Source organism: Geotrypetes seraphini, chromosome 18 (genome assembly GCF_902459505.1).
Source record: "Geotrypetes seraphini chromosome 18, aGeoSer1.1, whole genome shotgun sequence".
Lineage (NCBI taxonomy): Eukaryota > Metazoa > Chordata > Amphibia > Gymnophiona > Dermophiidae > Geotrypetes > Geotrypetes seraphini.
The window spans coordinates 32,417,157-32,440,000 of NC_047101.1; the positions used below are offsets into that span (position 1 = coordinate 32,417,157).

At 41.3% G+C, this 22,844-nt stretch overlaps 1 protein-coding gene across 4 annotated transcripts in view; it reads right to left on the bottom strand.

Moving 5' to 3' along the window:
* TENM2 (teneurin transmembrane protein 2) overlaps positions 1-22,844 on the bottom strand; it is a 1,365,678-nt gene that overhangs the window by 43,876 nt on the left and 1,298,958 nt on the right. For all 4 annotated transcript variants that reach the window (XM_033927365.1, XM_033927364.1, XM_033927366.1 and 1 more), the window contains 2 exons: positions 11,125-11,300; positions 4,665-4,900 (listed from right to left, as the gene is read on the bottom strand). In XM_033927365.1, the coding sequence (XP_033783256.1) occupies positions 4,665-4,900; positions 11,125-11,300 (412 nt within the window). The remainder of the gene's footprint in view (positions 1-4,664; positions 4,901-11,124; positions 11,301-22,844) is intronic.

Sequence of the window (22,844 nt, forward strand, 5' to 3'; positions counted from 1 at the left end):
CAGAAGGCAATATCTACATTTTCCAACTCTGCCTCCTTGTGTCACTTGTGTCCTTGTGCCTTAGCTCCTCAGTTTGTACCAAAGCAATGGATAACCCCTAAGAAGGAGGGAACGGGGCATGCTAAGAAGATAAAATTCCTTAATAAAATCAAAGATTGCTTTATGGAGCAGCTGGTTCAGGAACCAACAAGAAGTGAAGCAATTCTAGATCTAGTTCTTAGTGGAGCACATGAATTGATGAAAGAGGCCACTTGATAAAAGTGATCATAACAGATTGGAATAAGTTTACACAGGAAATCCAATACAACAGTATTTAACTTACAAAAAAAGAGACTAAAGACAGGAGAAAGAAACTTAAAGGTGAAGCTGCAAAGGCCAAAGTATACATCAGACATGGATGTTATTTAAAATTTATATCCTGGAAGCCCAGACTAGATATATTCCATGTATGAAAAAAAGAAGAAGGAAAACTAAATGGCAGCCAATGTGATTAACGAGTGAGGTGAAAGAAGCTACTAGAATTAAAAGAGAATCCTTCAGAAAGTGGAAGAAAGATCCAAATGAAAAAAATTGTAAACAAAACAAGGAATATCAAGTCAAATTGCAAGGTGCTAATAAGGAAAGTGAAGAGAGATCTTGAAAAGAAGATTGCACTGGAAGCAAAAACATACAGTAAAAGCATTTTTTAGGTATATTAAAAGCAAGAAGCTGAGAAGAGAATCGGTTGGACTGCTAGATGATTGAGGGATAAAAGGGGCCATAGAAGAGAGATTAAATGAATAATTTGCCTCGGTCTTCACAGAGGAAGATGTGAGGGAGTAAACTGTATTCAGTTCTGATGAATCAAAGAAACTCATACAAATCTCTATATGTAATAGGTCAATTTGACAAACTGAACAGTAGCAAATCACCTGGACCGGATGGTATACATCCTAGAGTGCTGATAGAATTGAAAAATGAGCTTGCAGAGCTATTATTAGTCATTTGTAATTTTTCTTTAAAAAACAGCATAGTACCAGAAGACTAGAAGGTGGCTAACGTAATGCCAATTTTAAAAAGGGTTCCAGTGGTGATCCGGGAAATTATAGATCGGTAAGTCTGACGTCAGTGCTGGGCAAAATGGTAGAGACTATTATAACGAACAAAATGACAGAACATATACATAAGCATGGATTAATGAGAGAAAGCCATAATGGTTTTAGTCAAGGGAAATCTTGCCTCGCCAATCTACTGCATTTCTTTGAAGGGGTGAATGAGCATGTGGATAAAGGTGAACTGGCTGATATTGTGTATTTGGATTTTCAAAAGGCATTTGACAAAGTTCCTCATGAAAAACTTCTGAGGAAATTATAAAGTCATGGGATAGGGGCAATATTATTTTATGGACTGAGAACTGATTGAAAGACAGAAAACAGAGAGTGGGTTTAAATCAGGGGTAGGGAACTCCGGTCCTCGAGAGCCGTATTCCAGTTGGGTTTTCAGGATTTCCCCAATGAATATGCATTGAAAGCAGTGCATGCAAATAGATCTCATGCATATTCATTGGGGAAATCCTGAAAACCCGACTGGAATACGGCTCTCGAGGACCGGAGTTCCCTACCCCTGGTTTAACTGGTCAATATTCTGAATGGAGAAGGGTAAATTGTATACAGGGATGAGAAAGAACAAATAATTCTTCAAAAAATACCCTTCTCAAAAAACTGTCTGTTTTTTGAGAAGGGTATTTTTTGAAGATAAATAGTAGGGTTCCCAAGGGGTCAGTGTCGGGACCGCTTCTTTTTAACATATTTATCAGTGATCTAGAGATAGGAATAACTAGTGAGATAAATGCATTTGTTGATGACACAAAGTTGTTCAAAGTTCTTAAATTGCAAGAGGATTGTGAAAAATTGCAAGAGGACCTTGTGAGACTGGAAGACTGGGCGTCAAAATGGAACATGACTAAACTAAACTAAACCTTAAGTTTATATACCGCATCATCTCCACGGATGTGGAGCTCGGCACGGTTTACAAGAACTTAAAATATAGGAAGAGAAGGAAAAAAAAGGTTTACATGAACTTATATATAGAAGAGAAGAGTAAGGGGGGATAGAATTACATTTTAGTGAAAAGCCAGGTTTTCAGTTGCTTGCGGAATAATTGGAGGGAGCCAAGGTTTAATGTTTAATGTGAGCAAGTGCAAAGTGATGCATATGGTAAAGAGGAACCCGAACTATAGCTCTGTGATGCTGGGTTCTGTGTTAGGAGTCACTGCCCAGGAAAAGGATCCAGGGGTCATTGTTGAGGATACATCGAAACCCTCAGCTCAAGAAAGCAAATAGAATGTTAGGAATTATCAGGAAAGGAATGGAAAATAAAGATGAAAATGTTATAATTCCCATGTATCGCTCTGTGTGTACCTCGAATACTGTCTGCAGTTCTGGTCACATATCTCAAAAAAGATATAGCGGAATTAGAAAAGGTACAGAGAAGGGCGATAAAAGGGATGAGATGACTTCCTTATGAGGAAAGGCTAAAGCGGCTAGGGCTCTTCAGCTTGGAGAAGAGATGGCTCAGGGGTGAAATGACAGAGGTCTATAAAATAATAAGTAGTGTGGAAAGGGCAGATGTGAGTCGCTTTTTCACCCTTTCCAAAAATACTAAACGAAACTAAACCTTAAGTTTAGTTAAGACTAGAGGACATGCAATGAAGCCACTAAGTAATAGATTTAAAACAAGCTGGAGAAAATATTTCTTCACACAATGTGTATTTAAACTCTGGAATTTGTTGCTGGAGAATGTGGTGAAATCCGTTAGCGTTAAGGTTTAAGAAAGGTTTGCATAATTTCCTAAACGAGAAGTCCATAGGCCATTATTTAGATGGCTTGGGGAAATCCACTGCTTATTCCTTGGATAAGCAGTATAAAATCTGTTTTGCTACTTGGGATCTATCTAGATACTTGGGACTTCAACTACTATTTATTATTTCTAAAGCGCTGAAAGGCGTATGCAGTGCTGTACATTTTAACATACAATAGACAGTCCCTGCTCAGAAGAGCTTACAATCTAATTTAGACAGGACATTTCAGGGTTGGGGAGATTATGGTAGAGGAAATGATACAGTAGGTATAGGTATCTTAATTGGCTAAGTGTTGACTCCGCCCCTGGAACACCCAAAAATAGCTGATTTCGGCTTAAACACTAACTGGGCATTATCAGTGGCACAACCAACTGAGTGCCGTTGAAAATTCCCAGTTAGCCCCAACAGACCTGGTCATTTAAATCATTTTGATTATCAGGCCCACCTTTTTTATTTTTAGGGAAAGTGTTTTCAGTAAATGTGCGTTCTCTTTACTGTCCATGTCTTATCCTACACACTATCGGTTCTCACTGTGAGTTCTTCGACAAGTTTCTTTAGAAGTTTGGCTGTCAGTACTTCTTTCAGTCTGTTCATAAAGGTCTTTTTCAAGACTACCCTAAATAGAGATACAACAGTAATATCCTGTTATCAGTTTGGTACCAGAATCCTAGTTGGGACTTCCAGTAGGAACTTTCAATAAAATCCCTTGTGACATCGGCTTTGCCTTTCTTTTGTTTTGCTTCTCGTTGTGCTGGGCAAAGGAAGACTCCTCTTTTTCTTTCAAGTTGTTATTCTGAGCTTTGACAGAACACACATGCTAGAAGAGGGCACAGCTGGCTCTCTGTACAACTGGGATACATTCGTAATTGCGGATTTATCTCAGCTGCACATTTACTGAAAACATTTTCTCTAAAAATAAAAATGGTGGGCCTGATAATCAAAATGATTTAAATGACCAGGTCTGTTAGGGCTAACTGGGTACCCATACGGCTCCAGAAAAAGAAGGATGGATTGAGACACCCGGGTTTTACTTTCATTGAAAGCAATGGAAGTGAAATCCGGATATCTCAATCCATCCTCTTTTTTCAGGAGCCATCTAGTAACCCTAATCATGTACCAAGAGAAACGGTCTTTGAAATCCAAGTTTGTCGGTATCTGTCACTAGAGACACAGGGAGAAAATCCAAGCTTTCCAAGTTTATTAAAAATTTGATATCCCGCTTTATTATAATCAAAGTGGCTTACCTAAAGATATAAAATCGCTTTATATTGTACCTTAAGTAATGCGAATTAGCATAAAGTCAGGACAGAGTGTAGCAGCAAGATGAAGTAAGAACTCCTGCTTCATAAAGTTAGATATGTTAATGTTAATTTTGTTCGATGTACATTTGGCTTGTCTTTATAATAAGTTTGTTATTTTTGTACATTGCTTTGATTTTATGTTCAAATCTTTTTTATTGTGAATGCTAAGCAATAAACATCATGGAACAGAACAAAATCAAAAGAACCAGCATCCAACAATACAACATTTGAGGATAGACAAAACAAAAGCAGCAATCCCCCCCCCCCCCCCCCAGTTCACCAACCCTACCCAACCAACGAAAACCCCAAACCCCAACTCCTCCCCACCCCAGATAAACACACAGAAGATGACAAAGGCCCGTACTCTTGTGGCCCCCTGGTAGCTATTGGAAGAAGTCCTCTCCCCAAAAGAAAAAGAAAGAATTAAAAAAAAGGAGCCTGCAACGACACATTGCTTTGATTTTAAGCGTTTTATACATTTTTAAAAGAAATCAATCTACAACGGTAGCAGAAGGCAGACTTACTCTGAGCTTTCTTCCAAACACGGTGACTTTGCCTTTGGTTTGTTCTTTACGTAGTCGCCACTCTATCGAGTTCAAGCCATTCTCCAGCGGGAGGGAAATGTTACGTCGTCCAATTGTTGGGGTCACAGTGCCAGCTAGAATGTGAGGCTCACTATGGAAGCTAATGCCCATTCCGTTGGCATACATCACTCTCAGAGTGCCGTTGTTGCACAGCTGGTAGCTATTTCTCACTTGATCTAGAGCAATAAAGACGAAATTCAATCAAAAGCATTACAATTTAGCAGCCACAAATTTGGGCACTCGGCTGGCATTCTATAATGGCATGTTTGTGTGCCAGATCTGTTATAGAATACTAGTGTAAGCGCCCAATTTTAGGCATGGCCACATATTTTTATCGGTAATATTACAGTTTATTTAAATTTTGATTACAGGCCTATCAAAATTCTAGACGGAAGTACAATATTAATAAAAATAAGTTTTCAAGTTTTATTAGGATTTTATATACCGCCTATCAAGGTTATCTAAGCGGTTTTACAAGCATTTTCCCTATCTGTCCCGGTGGGCTCACAATCTATCTAACGTACCTGGGGCTACAGAGGACCAAGTGACTTGCCCAGGGCCACAAGGAGCAGCACGGGGTTTGAACCCACAACCCCAAGGGTGCTGAGGCTGTAGCTTCAACCACTGCACCACACACTCCTCCAAAGGGGTAGAATAGTTTAAAACACAGTTATCTTCAAACTACGGACAAACCATACAGATTATACATGGAAAGGGGGAAAGAACTACAATAAAGTCAAGAAAGGAAACACATTTTATGCTGCTGAATTTTTGTGGAAAAAAAGAAAAGAGACTGGACGAGACAAATAGCAAATACAAAAAGAGTACCTGGCAGGCCTAGATGGAGTATCTAGAGTTCAAAGGCATCTTTGAATAAATAACATTTTAAAGGCGCCTTTGAATTTCTCTAAATTGGTTTCAGATCTGATGTGTAAAGGTAAAGAAATCCCGATTGTGGGGGCCGTTAACAGAAAATATTGTTGTACGGCGAGGGAACAAAAAGAAGATGTTGGCTTGAGGATCTAAGTGTCCTAGATGGTTCATGAGGGATAATCAATTTATCTAGAAATACTGGGGAGCCATTTTGCCTTTATCAACAACGGAGTAACGTGGTCATATTTTTTTTAGATCCTGTAATAACCTTAATAGCGACATTTTGAATACGTTGAAGACGCCAAATCTCTTTCTGTAATATACCCTTATATATTGCTTGATCTTTCTCATATACTTTTACAATGATTTGGAATGGCATTCCCTCTTCTCTTCTTCCAGATTTTCTGTAAATCTATGAAAACACTTCTTTCAACAGTTCTTAGAAAATTGTTTGAAGGAAAATCAGTTATCTTCTTCTCTCTAGGATGTCGGATGAGGGTCTTCATTAATCAGTTATTTTCTCTCAAATTTAACTACTTTCACTCAGATTATTGATTTTTATGTGAACCGCTTCAACCTCCTTTTGGGGAGATGACACGGTATAGAAATCCCAACCCCTCCTGTTCCTTTGATTCCCCCCCCCCCCAATATGATCCAGGCAGGAGGAAACCCAACCCCTCCTGCCCCTGTGACCCCCTACCCCCACTAAGATAAGGGCAGGAGGGATTCCAGGTCTCTTCCCTCAGATAGAGGGATAAGGCGTTCCAGAGTTGGGGAGCCGTAACTGTAAAGATCTCTCTGTACTTCTTGTATTGATAATTTTTAAGCGTGTTGTCATCACGGCAACATCTGCTCACTTCCGGGTGCCCTTGACCGTGGCTGCCAGTGCTGCATCTCGTAAAGTTTGTCAGACGCTTGTGTGAGCTTTGTGTGCTAAAGAACTTCTGTTTTTGTATAACTTGTCTATTTGGTGCATGGGAAACCAGAGTAATAAGGAATAAAAGGAATTGTAACTGTGCATGTTGTGGTATGTGGATTTCTTTGGAGTGCTGTGCGGGTCTGAGATAACTGCGAGGGATAGGAGACAGGACTCTAAAATCCCTTTGCGTGGGTTGGGGTTTGTCCCACTCCCTTACAGTATGCTATGATCACTTCCGATATACAAAATATTGTAGCACAAAAAGAAATCTGGGCTGAACTGGCAAAAATGCTTTAGAGACTACTGCACTTTATTAATTCCCTGACAGAGCTGAAACTTCATTTCCCAAGGTAAAATTTTAAGTTTTCATTATCTTTAATGAAAGCAAATGGGAAGTTTTTAAAAATCTTCATAGGATCCCCAAATCGAGGACCCACAGATCCCAGAGCATCTGTGGTCAAAGCACCTGGCATAAGGAAGCTCTCAAATGTCCAGCAACACCCATAGACCAATAATAAGAACATAAGAATAGCCTTACTGGGTCAGACCAATGGTCATCAAGCCCAGTAGTCCGTTCTCACGGTGGCCAATCCAGGTCACTAGTACCTGGCCAAAACCTAAGGAGTAGCAATATTCCATGCTACCATTACAGGGCAAGTAGTGGCTTCCCCCGTGTCTTTTTCAATAACAGACTATGGACTTTTCCTCCAGGAACTTGTCCAAACCTTTCTTAAAACCTGTTACGCTATCAGCTCTTACCACATCCTCTGGCAACGGGTTCCAGAACTTAACTATTCTCTGAGTGAAAAACAATTTCCTTCAATTGGTTTTAAAAGTATTTCCCTGTAACTTCATCATTTTTGACGGAGCGAAAAATCGATTCACTTGTACTAGTTCTACTCCATTCAGGATTTTGTAGACTTCAATCATATCTCCTCCATCTCTTTTCCAAGCTGAAGAGTCCTAACCTTTTTAGTCTTTCCTCATTCGAGAGGACTTCCATCCCCTTTACCATCTTGGTCGCTCTTCTTTGAACCTCTAGCGCCACTATATCTTTTTTGAGATAAGGAGACCAGAATTGAACACAATACTTCAGATGAGGTCTCACCATGGAGCGATACAGGGGCATTATAACATTCTTAGTTTTGTTAACCATCCCATTTTAATAATTCACAGCATCTTATTTGCTTTTTTGGCCACCTCCACACATTGGGCGGAAGATTTCATCATATTGTCTACAATGACACCCAGATCATTTTCTTGGGCGCTAACCCCCAAGGTGGACCCTAGCATCCGGTAACCATGATTCAGGTTATTCTTCCCAACATGCATCACTTTGCATTTGTCCACATTAAATTTCATCTGCCATTTGGATGCCTAGTCTTTCAATTTCCTAAGGTCCATCTGCAAGTTTTCACAATCCGCATGCGTTTCAACAACTTTGAACAGTTTAGTGTCATCTGCAAATTTAATCACCTCACTCGTCGTTCCAATTTCCAGATCATTTATAAATAAGTTAAATAACACTGGTCCCAGTACAGACCCCTGCGACACTCCATTGTTTACTCTCCTCCATTGAGAAAAATGACCATTTAACCCTACCCTCTGTTTTCTATCCGATAATCACAACTGAACTTTGCCACCTATCCCATGGCACTTTCATTTTCTAGGAGCCTCTCGTGAGGAACTTTATCAAATGCTTTCTGAAAATCTAGATACACTTGGTCAACCGGCTCACCTTTATCCACATGTTTATTCACACTTTCAAAGAATATTTACCTGGTTCTATCAAAGCATTCCCTGACATCCTCTTCACATACTGCTATCTTGGAAAATGATAGAAGTCAGGAGATGCCTCATCAAGCTCAAGTACAGTATTACTGGTTCATGGAGTTTTTACAATGTAAAGGTTCTTGGGTTGAGAGCCTTCCTCTACTGGGTACTTGGGCCAGAGTTGCCCTCCTTTGGGAGTTCCTGGAGAATGGGCTCCCTTGGACCAGAGAGTTAAAATGAAATAAATTCTAACAGTGAAGCTATAATGATAACAAAGTGAACCTACAAGTTAATTTTGCTTTTATTTCAACTCATTAGTTTAATTCAAAGCTTTAGTTCACTGCACTTTGTAATTAATTATCTTATTACACCAGAAATAAAAGAAAATTAGCAAAGAAGTTAAAAAAAAAAAAAATCTGTGTTAAAATATGACAGATTCTTTTCAAAACTCAATCTTAGGACAAACTTGAAATAAAAAATAAAGTATGTTATGAAAAACATTTAAAAAAACTCAATTATCTCCTTGAAAAGTAAAACTATAGACTACTTCGCATATAGCCCTCAGACACGGCCATAAAGGAAATATGGAACACAATAAACCAACAAAAACAGCAACAAAAGTCCAACAAAATAAGACTATCAGGCTCATTTTCAAAAGAGAGGCTCTGATTAACTTAGGTTGTATAAGGCCCCTATGGGAGGGGCCTTAAACAAACTGGCCCAATCAGAGCCTGAGACCCCTCCCTGGTGCATCTCAGGATGCACCGGGGAGGGGCAGGCCCATTTTGGAAGAGGCGGGCCAGCTGGCTGGAGGGAGTAGGCATCCCTCCAGTCAGCCATATAATTAAAGGTACAGGGGAGAGGGGTCAGAAGCGGGGGGTGGGGTTCGTGATGCAGTAGGAAAGAATGGGCATCTCTCCCATTGCGTTAAAGTTTTGAGAATCTAGGCCTAAGTTCTTTTAAAGCTACCTTTTGGGTGATGTTGTTTTGAATTGTGATTTTGAATGCAACTTTGTTTTTCAGCTTTTCCAGTCCTTGTACCTGGAAGCAGCGTGTGGTGAAACTGATGATCACTGTCAGTGGGGGACTGATTTTGAAGTTTGACCCCTTTTGCTTGCCGCCTTGTCTAGTCCTCTCACATTCTTCCCTACACATCTAGAATATAAGCTGCTTAGACAATTTTTTTTATCTAAGCGGGATATTAAGTAAAGCTCTCCCTTTTTTTTTTTCTCTCTCTCTCTCTCTCTATATATATATATCCTATATAATAAAACGCTAGCCGCACATGCGCACATCTATCGGCGTGCTTCCATGATTAGTAGGTCTGTGGCCGCAGGAGTGCGCATGCACGAATCCCCAGCACCTACCTACACTCGCCGGAAGGACTAGACCCCAGCGCTGGACATCCTGCTCTCCTGTTGGCTCCTCTCACGAGCCACACCAGCGTTGGAGAAGGCTTCCGATGCTGGCGGGGATCGAGAGGAGCCGCGGCGACACCTCAAGGGGCGGGAAGGGAAGCGCCGAAAAAAGATTCCGATTCAAGCAGCGTGTGCAGCACTCTACACATGCTGCTTCGGGGTCTTCTACTGCCTTGATTTGCTCTGCTGCGTCTCTGATGATGTCATCAGGGACGTGCCAGAGTAAATCAGGGCAGTAGAAGGCCCCGAAGCAGCGTGTGTAGAGTGCTGCACACGCTGCTGGAGTCGCAGGTTTGTCGGGGAAGGGGAGCAGGAGAGAAGACATGCACAGCCACTTGCAGCAGGGGCTTAGAGGGCAAGAGAGCTGCAATTGGACAGACTGAGGAAGGAAATGTTCAGATAAAGAAGAGCTGAGACTGAAGAAGGAAAGAAAATTTGAGATAGGAAATGTTCAGATAAAGAAGAGCTGAGACTGAAGAAGGAAAGAAAACTGGAAAGACTGAGGTAGGAAATGTTCAGATAAAGAAGAGCCGAGACTGAAGAAGGAAAGAAAACTGGAAAGACTGAGGTAGGAAATGTTCAGAGAAAGAAGAGCCGAGACTGAAGAAGGAAAGAAAACTGGAAAGACTGAGGTAGGAAATGTTCAGAGAAAGAAGAGCCAAGACTGAAGAAGGAAAAAAAATAGGAATAAATACCTACAGGGAAACACAAGATCAGGAGCATACAGAGAAAAAATACAGCATAGAGGTTTGCAGGAATAAGGAACACATAGAGAAAGTAGAGCAGAGACCCCTGCAAGAAGAGGCAAAGAGACTGGGGATGAGAAAGAGAGCAGACATGCTTGCAGGAGAAAAAGCGAGGCAGTAATGTTACAGCTGGAGAGTGCAAAGTGAGGAGGAAAGCAGAGACAGCGCTACACAGGGAAATGGAGGGGGAGAGAGACAGAAAGAAAGAAAAAAAAGACAGACATATATTCTAGCACCCGTTAATGTAACGGGCTTAAAGACTAGAATATATATATATACACACACTTGTTAAATTTAATTCTTTTTTTTCTATTTGCATAACATTTGATGAAAGTTTTTTGGCAATGCGGTCAGTTGGTTTCAGCCACAGAAATTGTTAGGTGATGCTCATTGTGGCTTAAGGTCTGAGGCTTTTTCCTCCATTGTTGAAATACTTAATTAAACAAGCATTCATAGAAATACTTCACTGTTATGATGGGGTTGTTGTGCGTATTATGATGAGAATAAGTAAAAGTCCCATGGGTGAGTTGAATCCATGGAGAAGAGTTGACATGGTGGTCTGAAAGTAACACATTATGGACTTAACTTTGTAGATGGAACACAAAAGGAAACTTTTGTTCTTGTTGCATAAGATAAATACTGTGGCTCTAGAGATTCCTTTTTAAGCTTACCTTGAACCACAGTGTAGGAGGCTTCAACGGAGGAGAGGTTGGTAATAACCGTGACATCATCATCTCGGTTGGAATTCTCAATGTCAATGGTGATGGACTTTTCCATTTCCCGGTGAAGACTAGTCACCACCCCTGTGGGACGTGTTACATTGGTCAGACGGCCTTCACTGTCATAACTTTCAAAAAGAGAGTGGGAGGAAATGCACGTTAACAGCTTTTCAAACTCACGTCAAAAGCAGGTTAGCACGTTGCTGAACTTAAGAATAATTTTGCAACTGCTCACCTAATCTCTGCATGCAAATTCATGAGCCTTATATGTGATTTTCATACATACTATCAGTTTTGCGTGTGATGCTTTAATTAGGCCATAATTGGCACAATCAATATTGGCATTGATTGCAGTTGATTGACACTAATTTGGATTTATGCACATAACCGCACCTAGTTGCTATTCTCTAAAATTTAGCATGCAATATTTATCATGTACAATTGCAACGTGCCGTATATGTGGGAGGAATAATATTTGTCAACCCACTATAAACCAGATTCCCACAAGGTTAACTGAATACTTTCAATGCCTAACAAAGGAAAAGATTTCAGAATACCACCCCAAGGATCATATCGCTATTCTCCTTTGTGTAGTAGTAGTAGTAGTAGTAGTAGTAGTAGAGGGTATCTATCATTGATTATAAATGCCATGGGGAGGAGCCATAGATACTTGAGCCAATCAAGGGCTTAGGCCCCTGCCCGATGCATTCTGGGATACACTAGGAGGATCCAAAGGTCATGATTGGCTAAGGAGCCTTTGGCCCCTCCCCTGTGGAGAGGCAGGCCTGATGCAGGAGGGACTGGGCATTCCTCCTGCTCTTTTCTTCCAAATAAGGTATAGGGGTGGGTTGAGTGGTATGAGGGGAGCTGAGTGGCAGAGGCAGGAGGGAAGTGGGCATCCCTCCTGCCAAGAATCTTTGTGGGTGGGGAGGTCTGTGGCTGGTGTCCGGGGTGGGGGGTGCTTGAACTTCACCGGGGGGGGGGGGAAGGGTGTCCGGGTGGTCATGATCTTTGCGGGGGGGGGGGGGAGTGTTGAGGGGTCCTGATGACCGAGGCAGGAGGGAGTGGGCATCCCTCCTGTCTCTTTTATTAAATTTGGGGCATCACTGGGGGTGGGGGGTGGGGGGTGGAATGTCATTTCAGGGAGTGGCACAACTTTTTTTTTTTTAATGGAGACAGGTATTGTGTGTGGGTAGCACATGTACATCTGTGTCCATTAAAGGATAAAAATAAAGGCTTCCTGCCCCAAACAGCTGAATGGCAGGAGGCTGTTTCAGGGCTTCCCCTATGGTTCAGTTGTTCGGGTTTCCTTTACTGGCTCTGCGTATGCATCAAAGTTAGTTTTCCAATGACTGGCGGGGTGGGATTACAGCAGACCTCTGCAAAGTCATTGGAGAATCAATCACTATTTTAAAATCGGACAAAAAATTGGTCTACAGCGACCCACACGGTCCTAACGACTATTTTAGTGCATCCAAGCCTAAATTCCTAGGCACCATTTGGTGCGGTTTTCGATCAACAACTTCATGCCGTTTATAGAATCACACCTAATGGTGCCTCAGTGTTCTTGGGTATTGGTAGATGTTGAATCCTTAGATGCACTGCCATAAAGGCCAGGGTTCCCTTGGCCTAAATGAGTGCACCTAAGATAGGTGTCTAGTCATGCTACACCAAATCCACTCCTAATCATGCCTACTTGCCAGTAGACACCTCGGTATAGACACTTACCTTGAAACAGTAGGCGGTTTCCAGCTAATTAATTGTTTTTTAATGGCACGTTCAATTGAGCGCTGATTAATGTAATTTAAATTGGAAAAATCATGATAGGATCAATTTCACTTTTTGGTGGGTAAATGTGTGTCCCACATATAAGTATGAAAGGATGATGGTGGAACGTTTAGGGACTAGTAAACCCTTCAATGATGTATGGAGTCCATTGACTAATTTTATTGCATTATAATAAGGGTCATGTTTCTTTCTTTATCATTAGATTTCCTTACACATCTAGGGAGGGTGGGGGGGGGGAGAGGGAAATGTATTTTGAATAGTTAAATTATTTATTTATAATTTGTAATTACATCATATGTATTATTATATTAAGAATGAAGATGAGGATGACAGAAAATGATTGTTTAATGTAATAATTGTATAGTGAATAGTGTGTTTTGTGCAGTTTGTCTCATTTACCTTTTGTATCGCACTATCGAAGTTTGAAAATCAATAAATATTAAAAATAAAATAAAAATTATGTTTATTTGTAGAGCTGCTCTCCTTATGCATTCTTCAACCTGCATGTAGACCAAACAGTTTAATAATAAGCTATTTAAGCCATAGGCAGTGGAATGTTGTTTGGTTTGGGGGACTCCGCCCTAGCCCTAGAGGAATCCTGTGGCACGGTCCATCACCAGCACTTGACTTCACCTCCTATCTCCTCCCAGTGTTGTACTTTAAATCAAGTTTCAAGTTTATTAGGATTTTATATACCACCTATCAAGGTTACCTAAGTGGTTTTACAATCAGGTACTCAAGCATTTTCCCTGTCTGTCCCGGTGGGCTCACAATCTATCTATGGAGGACTGAGTGACTTTCCCAGGGTCACAAGGAGCAGTGCAGGATTTGAACCCAGGATGCTAAATCTTCGGGACAGCCGCCATGCAGCGTCAATGAACAGGCCTTGCCCTTGGAAGTAGGATGGGCAGGCCTGCTCTGAAGATATAAAGTGCAATGTCAGGAAATGTGTGGGAGAGTGGGCACCTACTGGCGACCGCTAATTTTGGGGGAGGCCATGGCCCCTGAGGCCTCCCCCCCATTCCGATGCCTATGATTTAAGCTATTTTCAAACATAAGCCACAATTTTATGTAGATAAATGGCTTTCTAAATTTCCTCCTTTATGCTCAGGACATGTAATTACTGGCCTTGAGAAGGCTGTAGTTGGCATTAATAATTCTGGTATAGTCATAGAGCACCAAAGGTCACCCTGTCTCCAGGACCAGAGGTGACAGCGTCAGCCCTAGCTGCATATTAGAGTTAATATTTTACAGTAATACTTGTCTTGGACTACAATCCAAAGTCTGCTTTATTCATGGCTTTTAATTAAAGTTTAATTAAATCCAGTAAAAATGGAGATGAAAGAGATCTCATTTTGAAATGAGTCCAAGGAAAGTAACATTTTTTATATATAGTAATAACTAGGTACTAAGTGTGAAGGTTAAAATGTGAGAGATGGTTTCTTCAGTAAGTGCCAGTACAGCCCATAGAAAACATTGTAAATAATGTTTGACAGATATTGTGCCTGACCAGGAGACACGAAAGAACAAATTCTGCTTTATATTCTGTTTATTTTACGTTTCTTGCTTAGAAGTGTCATATTGGGGGTCATTTTACAAGCTTTTTTGTGTGTATAATGCAGATTTTTTGGAACGAATATAGAGGTTTCTAACACTGGCTGGAGATATGGAAGTCGAAAAGTGTGTGCTCCCGATGCATCACCTATGTTTCTATGTCTTCAAAGTGTAGGCAATTCCCAGGACAGAGGCTGGATGGCGTTGCATATCTGTGTAAACTTGTCCCCTCTTCTATTAAACTGCGCTAGCAGTTTCTAGCACAGAGAGCCGCGCTGAATGGCCCGCGCTGCTCCCGACGCTCATAGGAACTCAGCGGGCTCAGCGCAGCTCCTCACGCTAGAAACTGCTAGTGCAGTTTAATAGAAGAAGCCCTTAGGCAGGCCTCGAAACCTACCTCAGAGCAAGTTCCTACATTTCAGTGGAGTAATTTCATAAAGACGCATAAAGCACACATGGGACTTGATTCAGCACGTGGTGACCACATTTGGGTGCAGAAAAAAAAATCAGCATGGAGCGCTCTTCTATACACAGAGCTGAGTTGCACACTGTTTATAAAATAACACTTACGGCCAGCATCCTATTTAGGTAGAAACATAGAAAGGTGACGGCAGAAAAGGGCTACAGCCCATCAAGTCTGCCCACTCTACTGACCCACCCCATTAAGTCTGAGTGCTGCTCGACCCACGTAGGGATCCCACTGGATGTCCCATTCATTCTTAAAGTCGAGCACGCTTGTGGCCTTGATCACCTGCACCGGAAGTTTGTTCCAGTGATCTACCACTCTTTCTGTGAAGAAATACTTCCTGGTGTCACCACTAAATTTCCCTCCTCTGAGTTTGAGCGGGTGCCCCCTTGTGACTGAGGTTCCAAACTTATTATTTTTTTTTTAATTGGCTGAATCAGTGCTGGAATTGACCACGGCAGTTTTCAGCCAATCAAAATAAAAAAAAATTACGTAATTTAAGAGCTTGGTGCTGAACTGTTAGTACACCTAGCAACGCCTAAGTGGAGGTGCCATCCAATGCCTAGGGTTGCGTAACGACACCTATGATAAAAAGTAGGTGTAATTAAGTGTGGAGAATAAGCGTGGTTGACCTAGGCATTGTTAGGCATACAACATAGGTGCCACCAAATTAACCCCCTCTTTTACAAATGCATAGTGCAGATTTTAGTGTCGGCATCCAGTGCTCCAACGCTAATAGGAATTCTATGAACGTCGGAGCACTTACCGCCACTGTCGGTGCTAAAACCCACGCTATGCGTTCTTAAAAGAGGGGGTAAGGGAGTGAAAAGTGGCCTAATGAAGCAGCGCTTATGTCTAGAATGCCTAGCTAAGTCCGCTTAGACACCACTAGGTGTGATTCTATAAATGGCACCATTTTTTTTTATTGACAACTGCGTCGAGCGACACCTGCAATGTAGGCCAGGGGTGTCAAAGTCCCTCCTCGAGGGCCGCAATCCAGTCGGGTTTTCAGGATTTCCCCAATAACTATGCATGAGATCTATTAGCATACAACGAAAGCAGTGCATGCAAACAGATCTCATGCATACTCATTGGGGAAATCCTGAAAACCCAACTGGATTGCGGCCCTCGAGGAGGAACTTTGAGACCCCTGCTATAGAGTATGTGCAGTCTTTGGCTTTAGGGTGCCACAGTTGGGGCCAGTTGAAGGGTATCTGACACCTTAGATCAGGGGTGTCAAAGTCCCTCCTCGAGGGCTGCAATCCAGTTGGGTTTTCAGGATTTCCCCAATGAATATGCATGAGATCTATTAGCATACAATGAAAGCAGTGCATGCAAACAGATCTCATGCATACTCATTGGGGAAATCCTGAACACCCGACTGGATTGCGGCCCTCAAGGAGGGCTCTACCAGGAATAGGTTTGTGACCTTTCAATTTAGAATACTCTCATAGCTTCTGAAACCCTGTCTCTGATTAACGCTAGGAGGAGGAGCAGTGGCATAGCGAGGGTCAAAAGGTGATCAGGGCCGAGGAACCCTCTCCCCGCTCCCTCCTGCCACACAAGCTCACCGCTTTCCTTCTTCCATACCTCTAACGTTTGCAGCATGAACAGCAGCATTAACTTGCTGCCCGCTTGACATCGGCTCTCTCGACCATATTTTAGCATGCCAAGCAGCTTCACACGATAAAGAATTTCAATAATTATTACTTGAAGCCCATTCTTACAAACATTTCAGAACTCAACTGAAAACCTATCTCTCTTCAAAAAACTTGATCAAATAATTTCTCTCTAGTCATCCTTAAATTGTTCTTAAATTATTATTATTTTTTTTTTTAAAATCTGTTGTAAACCGCATAGAACCTATGGTTACACGGCTAAGTAGTACGATGTTATGTTATGTAATTTGCTCTGCCAAGGTTCTCCAGGCAACTGATCCGATGAAGTTGTCCAACTGTTTATTATTATTATTTTTTTAATATGTTTATTAGGAGGACAGGTTGTTCACCCTCTCCAAGGTAGGGAGAATGAGAGGGCACTCTCTAAAGTTGAAAGGGGATAGATTCCGTACAAACATAGGGAAGTTCTTCTTCACCCAGAGAGCGGTGGAAAACTGGAACGCTCTTCCGGAGGCTGTTATAAGGAAAAACACCCTCCAGGGACAAAGTTAGACAAGTTCCTGCTGAACAAGAACAGGCGCTGTAGGGCTAGCCTCGGTTAGGGTGCTGGTCTTTGACCAGAGGGTCGCCGTGTGAGCGGACTGCTGGGCATGATGGACCACTGGTCTGACCCAGCAGCGGCAATTCTTATGTTCTTAACTGTTAGTTAAATCCATGTTCAACGGATGTATTGAAGGTCATCTCTTGAGATGATTATTTCACGGTAGTTCATTCTCTACTTAAGAACTCATCTTTGGATGTTTCAAAGTTGGAACATTTTTGGCCCATATAGAATTTGATATTTATAGCTAAAGTAATGGAAAAAGTGGTTTTACAGCAGTTGGAGGTTTTATATCTTCCTATGATTGTCTAGATCACAGGTGTCGAAGTCGCTCCTCGAGGGCCGCAATCCAGTCGGGTTTTCAGAATTTCCCCAATGAATATGCATTGAAAGCAGTGCATGCACATAGATCTCATGCATATTCATTGGGGAAATCTTGAAAACCCGACTGGATTGCGGCCCTCGAGGACCGACTTCGACACCCCTGGTCTAGATGATTTTCAATTTGAGTTTCATAAAAGTCATAATAGTGAGTTGATGTTTTTATCCCTTTGTAAAGAAATCCATAAAGGTTTTGATAAAGGGAAGCATTTTTTGTTAGTGTCTTTGTATGTGGCTTCTGCATTTGATACAGCCAATCATTTCATACTTTTAGAGCGTCTGCATACATTTGGCTTGGCTGGAACAGTGCTGAAATGGTCTGAGTCATTTCTTGCTAACAGAAATTACTGTGTGGCCAAACGAGATGCATGAACGGAACTTTTGATCTGGTATGTGAAGTACCTCAGGGTTCGGCAATATCTGCTTTGTTATTCAATTTATTTATGACCCCACTTGGCTATACGCAGATGATTTGCAATTTCTTTTTGAGGTGCCTGTAGATTGTTAAGGGGATGGAGGAGTTGCCGTACAGTGAGACATTGGAGAAGCAGGGCCTCTTCTCCCTTGAAAAGAGGAGACTGCGAGGGGACATGATCGAAACATTCAAAATACTGAAGGGTAGACTTCGTAGAGAAAGACAGACTGTTCACCCTCTCCAAGGTAGGGAGAATGAGAGGACACTCTCTAAAGTTGAAAGGGGATAGATTCCGTACAAATGTAAAGAAATTCTTCTTCACCCAGAGAGAGGTAGAAAACTGGAACGCTCTTCTGGAGGCTGTTATAGGGGAAAACACTCTCCAGGGTTTCAAGACCAAGTTGGACAAGTTCATGCTAAACTGGTGAGACTGGACTCATTTGGAGCACTGGTCTTGACCTAGGGGCCGCCACGTGAGCGGACTGCTGGGCAGGATGGACCATTGGTCTGACCCAGCAGTGGCAATTCTTATGTTCTTATGTTCCGAAGGTTTTCAGTTGCTATCTACTTATTTTGATGCTATTGTGGATTGGATGAAAAATAATGGACTTCGTTTATGCAAAGACAAAAAATTCTGTGGCTGTTACTGGTGTTCTTTTGAGTATGATGGAGTGGTAATTCCACTAGACTAGAGCAAGAGATAAAAAGTTTGGGAATATTATTGGACTCTTCTCTGTCTTTCCAAGGGCATATTGACTCAGTAGTAAGTACGGTGTTTTTAAAGATTCGGGTAGTATTGCGACTGCGTAAGCTTTTATATGCAGAAAATTTTTGACATGTAATGCAATGTTTTGTCTACCTCATCTGGATTATTGCAATGCTATTTTTTGTGGACTTCCTAAAAAAGTGTTGAAGGCGCTGCAAACAGCACAGAATGCCGCTGCAAGAGCGATTGCAGGCGTTTCTCGGTATGAACATTCCACTCCTTCATTGGTTAAGTTACATTGGCTTCCGATTTCATGGAGAGTCCAGTTCAAGGTCTTCATTTATAAGAGCCTTTAGCATGTACAGCCGAAGGCAATGCTAGATTGTATTACCCCGTACGAGCCTACTCGGTCATTAAGGACAGAACCACGGCAGTTGCTGGAGGTGCCTTCTTTGCAGTCTATTACCTATTCATTCTAGGGTTTTTAGTGTGGTAGGGCCGCAAATGTGGAAGTCCCTGCCTGATATTATTTGTCAGATCCCAGTGTATCTAACTTTCTGTAAGACTTTAAAAGCGCTTCTTTTTCAGAAAGCTTTTAATACTACCTAAGAAAGGATGAGGGTTGCTACAATGAAGTTGAGGGCACTGCAGATATTGATTAACTCTGCGGCAAGACTGATTACTGGTGTCCCGAGAATGACTCACATAACCCCAATGCTGAAGCAATTGCATTGGTTACCCGTGCAGCAAAGGAGTTCACTTTATGATTCTCTCAACAATACATCAGATTTTGTATCATTTTTTTCCAGTTGTCTTACTGGGTTGTTTTTTTTTTAAAATTTATTGGACTAGAAAGTGTTTGAGATATAAAAAATAGTATGAAATTGAGTTTCGAGGGCAAGTGATGCCATCTGTGACAGGTGCTAAACTTTGAAATGCGTTGCCTGGAATTTTGCGACACTGTCCTGGGACGATGAATTTTAAGAAAATGCTGAAAAATCAATTGTTTGTAAACGTTTTACTGTGTTAGTTTTTTTTAACGAGAGCTGTTTTGCAAATGTGTCTGTATGTAGTGTTTAACTTGTTATGATTGTAATTTTTGTACATCGTATAGTTAATATATGGTATATACATTTTTAAATAAATAAATAAGAGTATTTTGTCAGTTTTACTCTAATTTTTACTGCCTGGTTTCGATATGTATCTGTTTGTTTACAAATTTATTGGTGTGATATGCGGGATAAAAGTTTTTAAAAAATATCATAAATAAATAAATTAACAGTGCATGTACATATACAGATACACACATATAGGCAGGCATTGTAGATATTTATGTCTGCATTTGGCACCTAAAAGTTACAGATTTATAAATTACTCTTCTATGAAAAAAAGCCCTGTTACTTCCACTTCATTATTACGGAGCTGTGCAAATAGAGCTCCTGTTCTGTAGATTTAGAGCCTTTTCTACTAAACCGCGCTGCTCCTGACGCTCATAGGAACTCTATGGGCATCGGGAGCAGTGCGGGCCATTCAGCGCGGCTCCCCGTGCTAAAACCGCTAGTATGGTTTAGTAGAAGAGGGGGGTTAATAGTCTAGTCTAGATGCAGATAATATAAATAAAATTGTTTGGGAAAACCAGGATAAGGATTTCGAGATGTCTCAAACATCCAGGATTAGATATTAAGCAGAATACATATTTTTCAATAAATAAATTCATAATTTTGCTGTTCCGAACATTCCAAAAAGCAATACATAAAAACAAATACAGACACCATGACTATACACATAGCCCCAGAAGGCCTACCTTAACCAGACTATGGTCTTGAAGAACACCTCAGAGATTAAGTCCATTTTGTCAGATCTTAATCCAAACAACTCCCAGAAATATTTTGCTGTTCTTATAGAAACATGATGGCCCATCTAGTCTGCCCATCTGCAGTCACCATTAAAAAAAAACCCAACATCTAAAAAGTGGCCTAAATGGGTACTTGGATGATCAAAAAGCCTGATCGTCCAAGTACCCATGATCAAAGCTGGTTTTAGACGTATCTAAAACCAGCTTAGGCCTTTCCCCTGCCTCTGTCTAAATGCATAGAACCAAAAGAGGCGTTTTTAGAGGAGGGGAAAGTGAGCGGGCCGACCTAGACCTAGGCGTACAGCAGGTATAACCAAAACTTTAGGCAGGTTGCCTAGTCGGCACTTATACGTTTTGACTTAGACCAAGTCAAAACAGGTATAAGTGCTGTAAAAGGGGCCCCAGCAACCTGCCTATCTAATAACCTGAGCTGAGATTGTGATGTCATAATGCTTTCGTTCTACCAATGCCCGAGAGCCAACCTAATCAGTGATGTCACAATGGCTTGATTGTCCTTTACCTTGGCTCACTTTTACTACATTTTGATTTCTAGAGTGGTGTAGTGGTTGAAACTACAGCCTCAGTACCCTGAGGTTGTAGGTTCAAACCCACGCTTTTCTTTGTGACCCTGGGCAAGTCACTCAATCCCCCCATTGCCTCAGGTACATTAGATTGTGAGCCTGCCTGGGACAGACAGAGAAAACTGCTTGAGTACCTGAATAAATTCATGTAAACCGTTCTGAGCTTCCCTAGGAGAACAGTATTGAAAATAGAATAAATAAAATAATATTCACATTTTTGTTTTCCATTCCTTTCCTAATAATTCCTTAATCTTAGGGAACAGCTCTGGATATACAGGTTGAATATGGTAGAGGCCGAGGGGTTAAACGTGGAAGTGGAGTGGACCACGTTAATTTCCAGTTCCTTCAATGCTGTGTGAGGAATATCAGCTGTCTAAGTAACTACTGAATATTAATGAGCAGGCAGGATGCTGCCGCCATCTTGCTCTGATAAAGTGTTGGGAGCTGGATGACGGCAGTGACTCTGGTAAGTTTATTATATGGTTCTTTGATCTTTAGTACATTAAGGGGTGAAGGTGAGATAGAATGCTAAGAGTGTAAACGCAGACATATCTTTGTTAATATTTAGATTATTACGGGGGGGGGGGGAGGATCCTCAATAAAACTTCGGCAAAACATGTTGGAGCCAGCCCGCCCCCCAGTCACATCCTTTAAAATAAGTTTCAAGCATTACTAATATACGCTTATGGATAAATTATACAATTAACAGAGATAAGATTGTAGTTGATATTATTAATTGAAAAATTAACGAAAAACAGGCCTGTGAGGATATCTAATACATAAAGCTTCCTGCATGAAAAAAAAAACTTTATTTCGGGACGGTGGAGTGGCGTTTCTGAGGCCACTAAAAAATTTATTATAAAATGGTTTAGCGTTTAGTAAATAATCCACTAGTTGGGTGGTTATTCCTACTGACTTGGTGATATTATTGTTGGGATGAATGTATGACATGCATAAGTATATAGTTTTGCACTGTGTTCCTGAGGATAACATTTGAAGCTAAGCAATGCTTTGAGTAGGCTAGTTAGAAAAATTTATTTTCAGGGAAACAGAACTCTCCTAGTCTCCCAGTTGGGATGCTGTTAACAAGTTGGGAAATATGGTTTTCAAGGTGTCAGAGAAAGATCAGCATCATGAGATAGGTTCATGTTGCCCCAAACCATATCAAAGAGTGTTACTGTTGTCATCTGAAGTGCTGAATGATTTTACTGAAGGTAATTTCACAAAAGTCAGAGATGCTTAATGGAATTTTATCAACTGGTTTAATGATCCGCTCACTTCCCGCACATCAATAACATAGCTAATTAGACAATTAAGTCATGTCAGCAGAGCCGAAGTGCTATCAAAGAGGGAAGCATTGCAGTGGGGGAGCAGAATTAGTAAATGGCCAGCAGAGGTCCTCGCTTCCTCTATCTTGCTGGCTGAAAGCAGCAATTCAGCACTACGAAAGGCATGTGTGAATGTGAATCCAGGCTCAGATATAGGCAAGGCATGAAGGTGACAAATAATGGGGCTAATGCTTGCTTTAGGACTATGCTCCAAGAGGAGAAACCTTCCCCCTCCCCCCACTACTCTCCAGTCCTGCCTATGGGTACCAGCATTTTAAATCCACCCTTAGGGCAATGGTAATTCTATAGATGCCACCTCAAAAATCAGTGCTGAAAAAACATAATGCTCAGCACTATTCTATAAATGGCGTTCAAAGT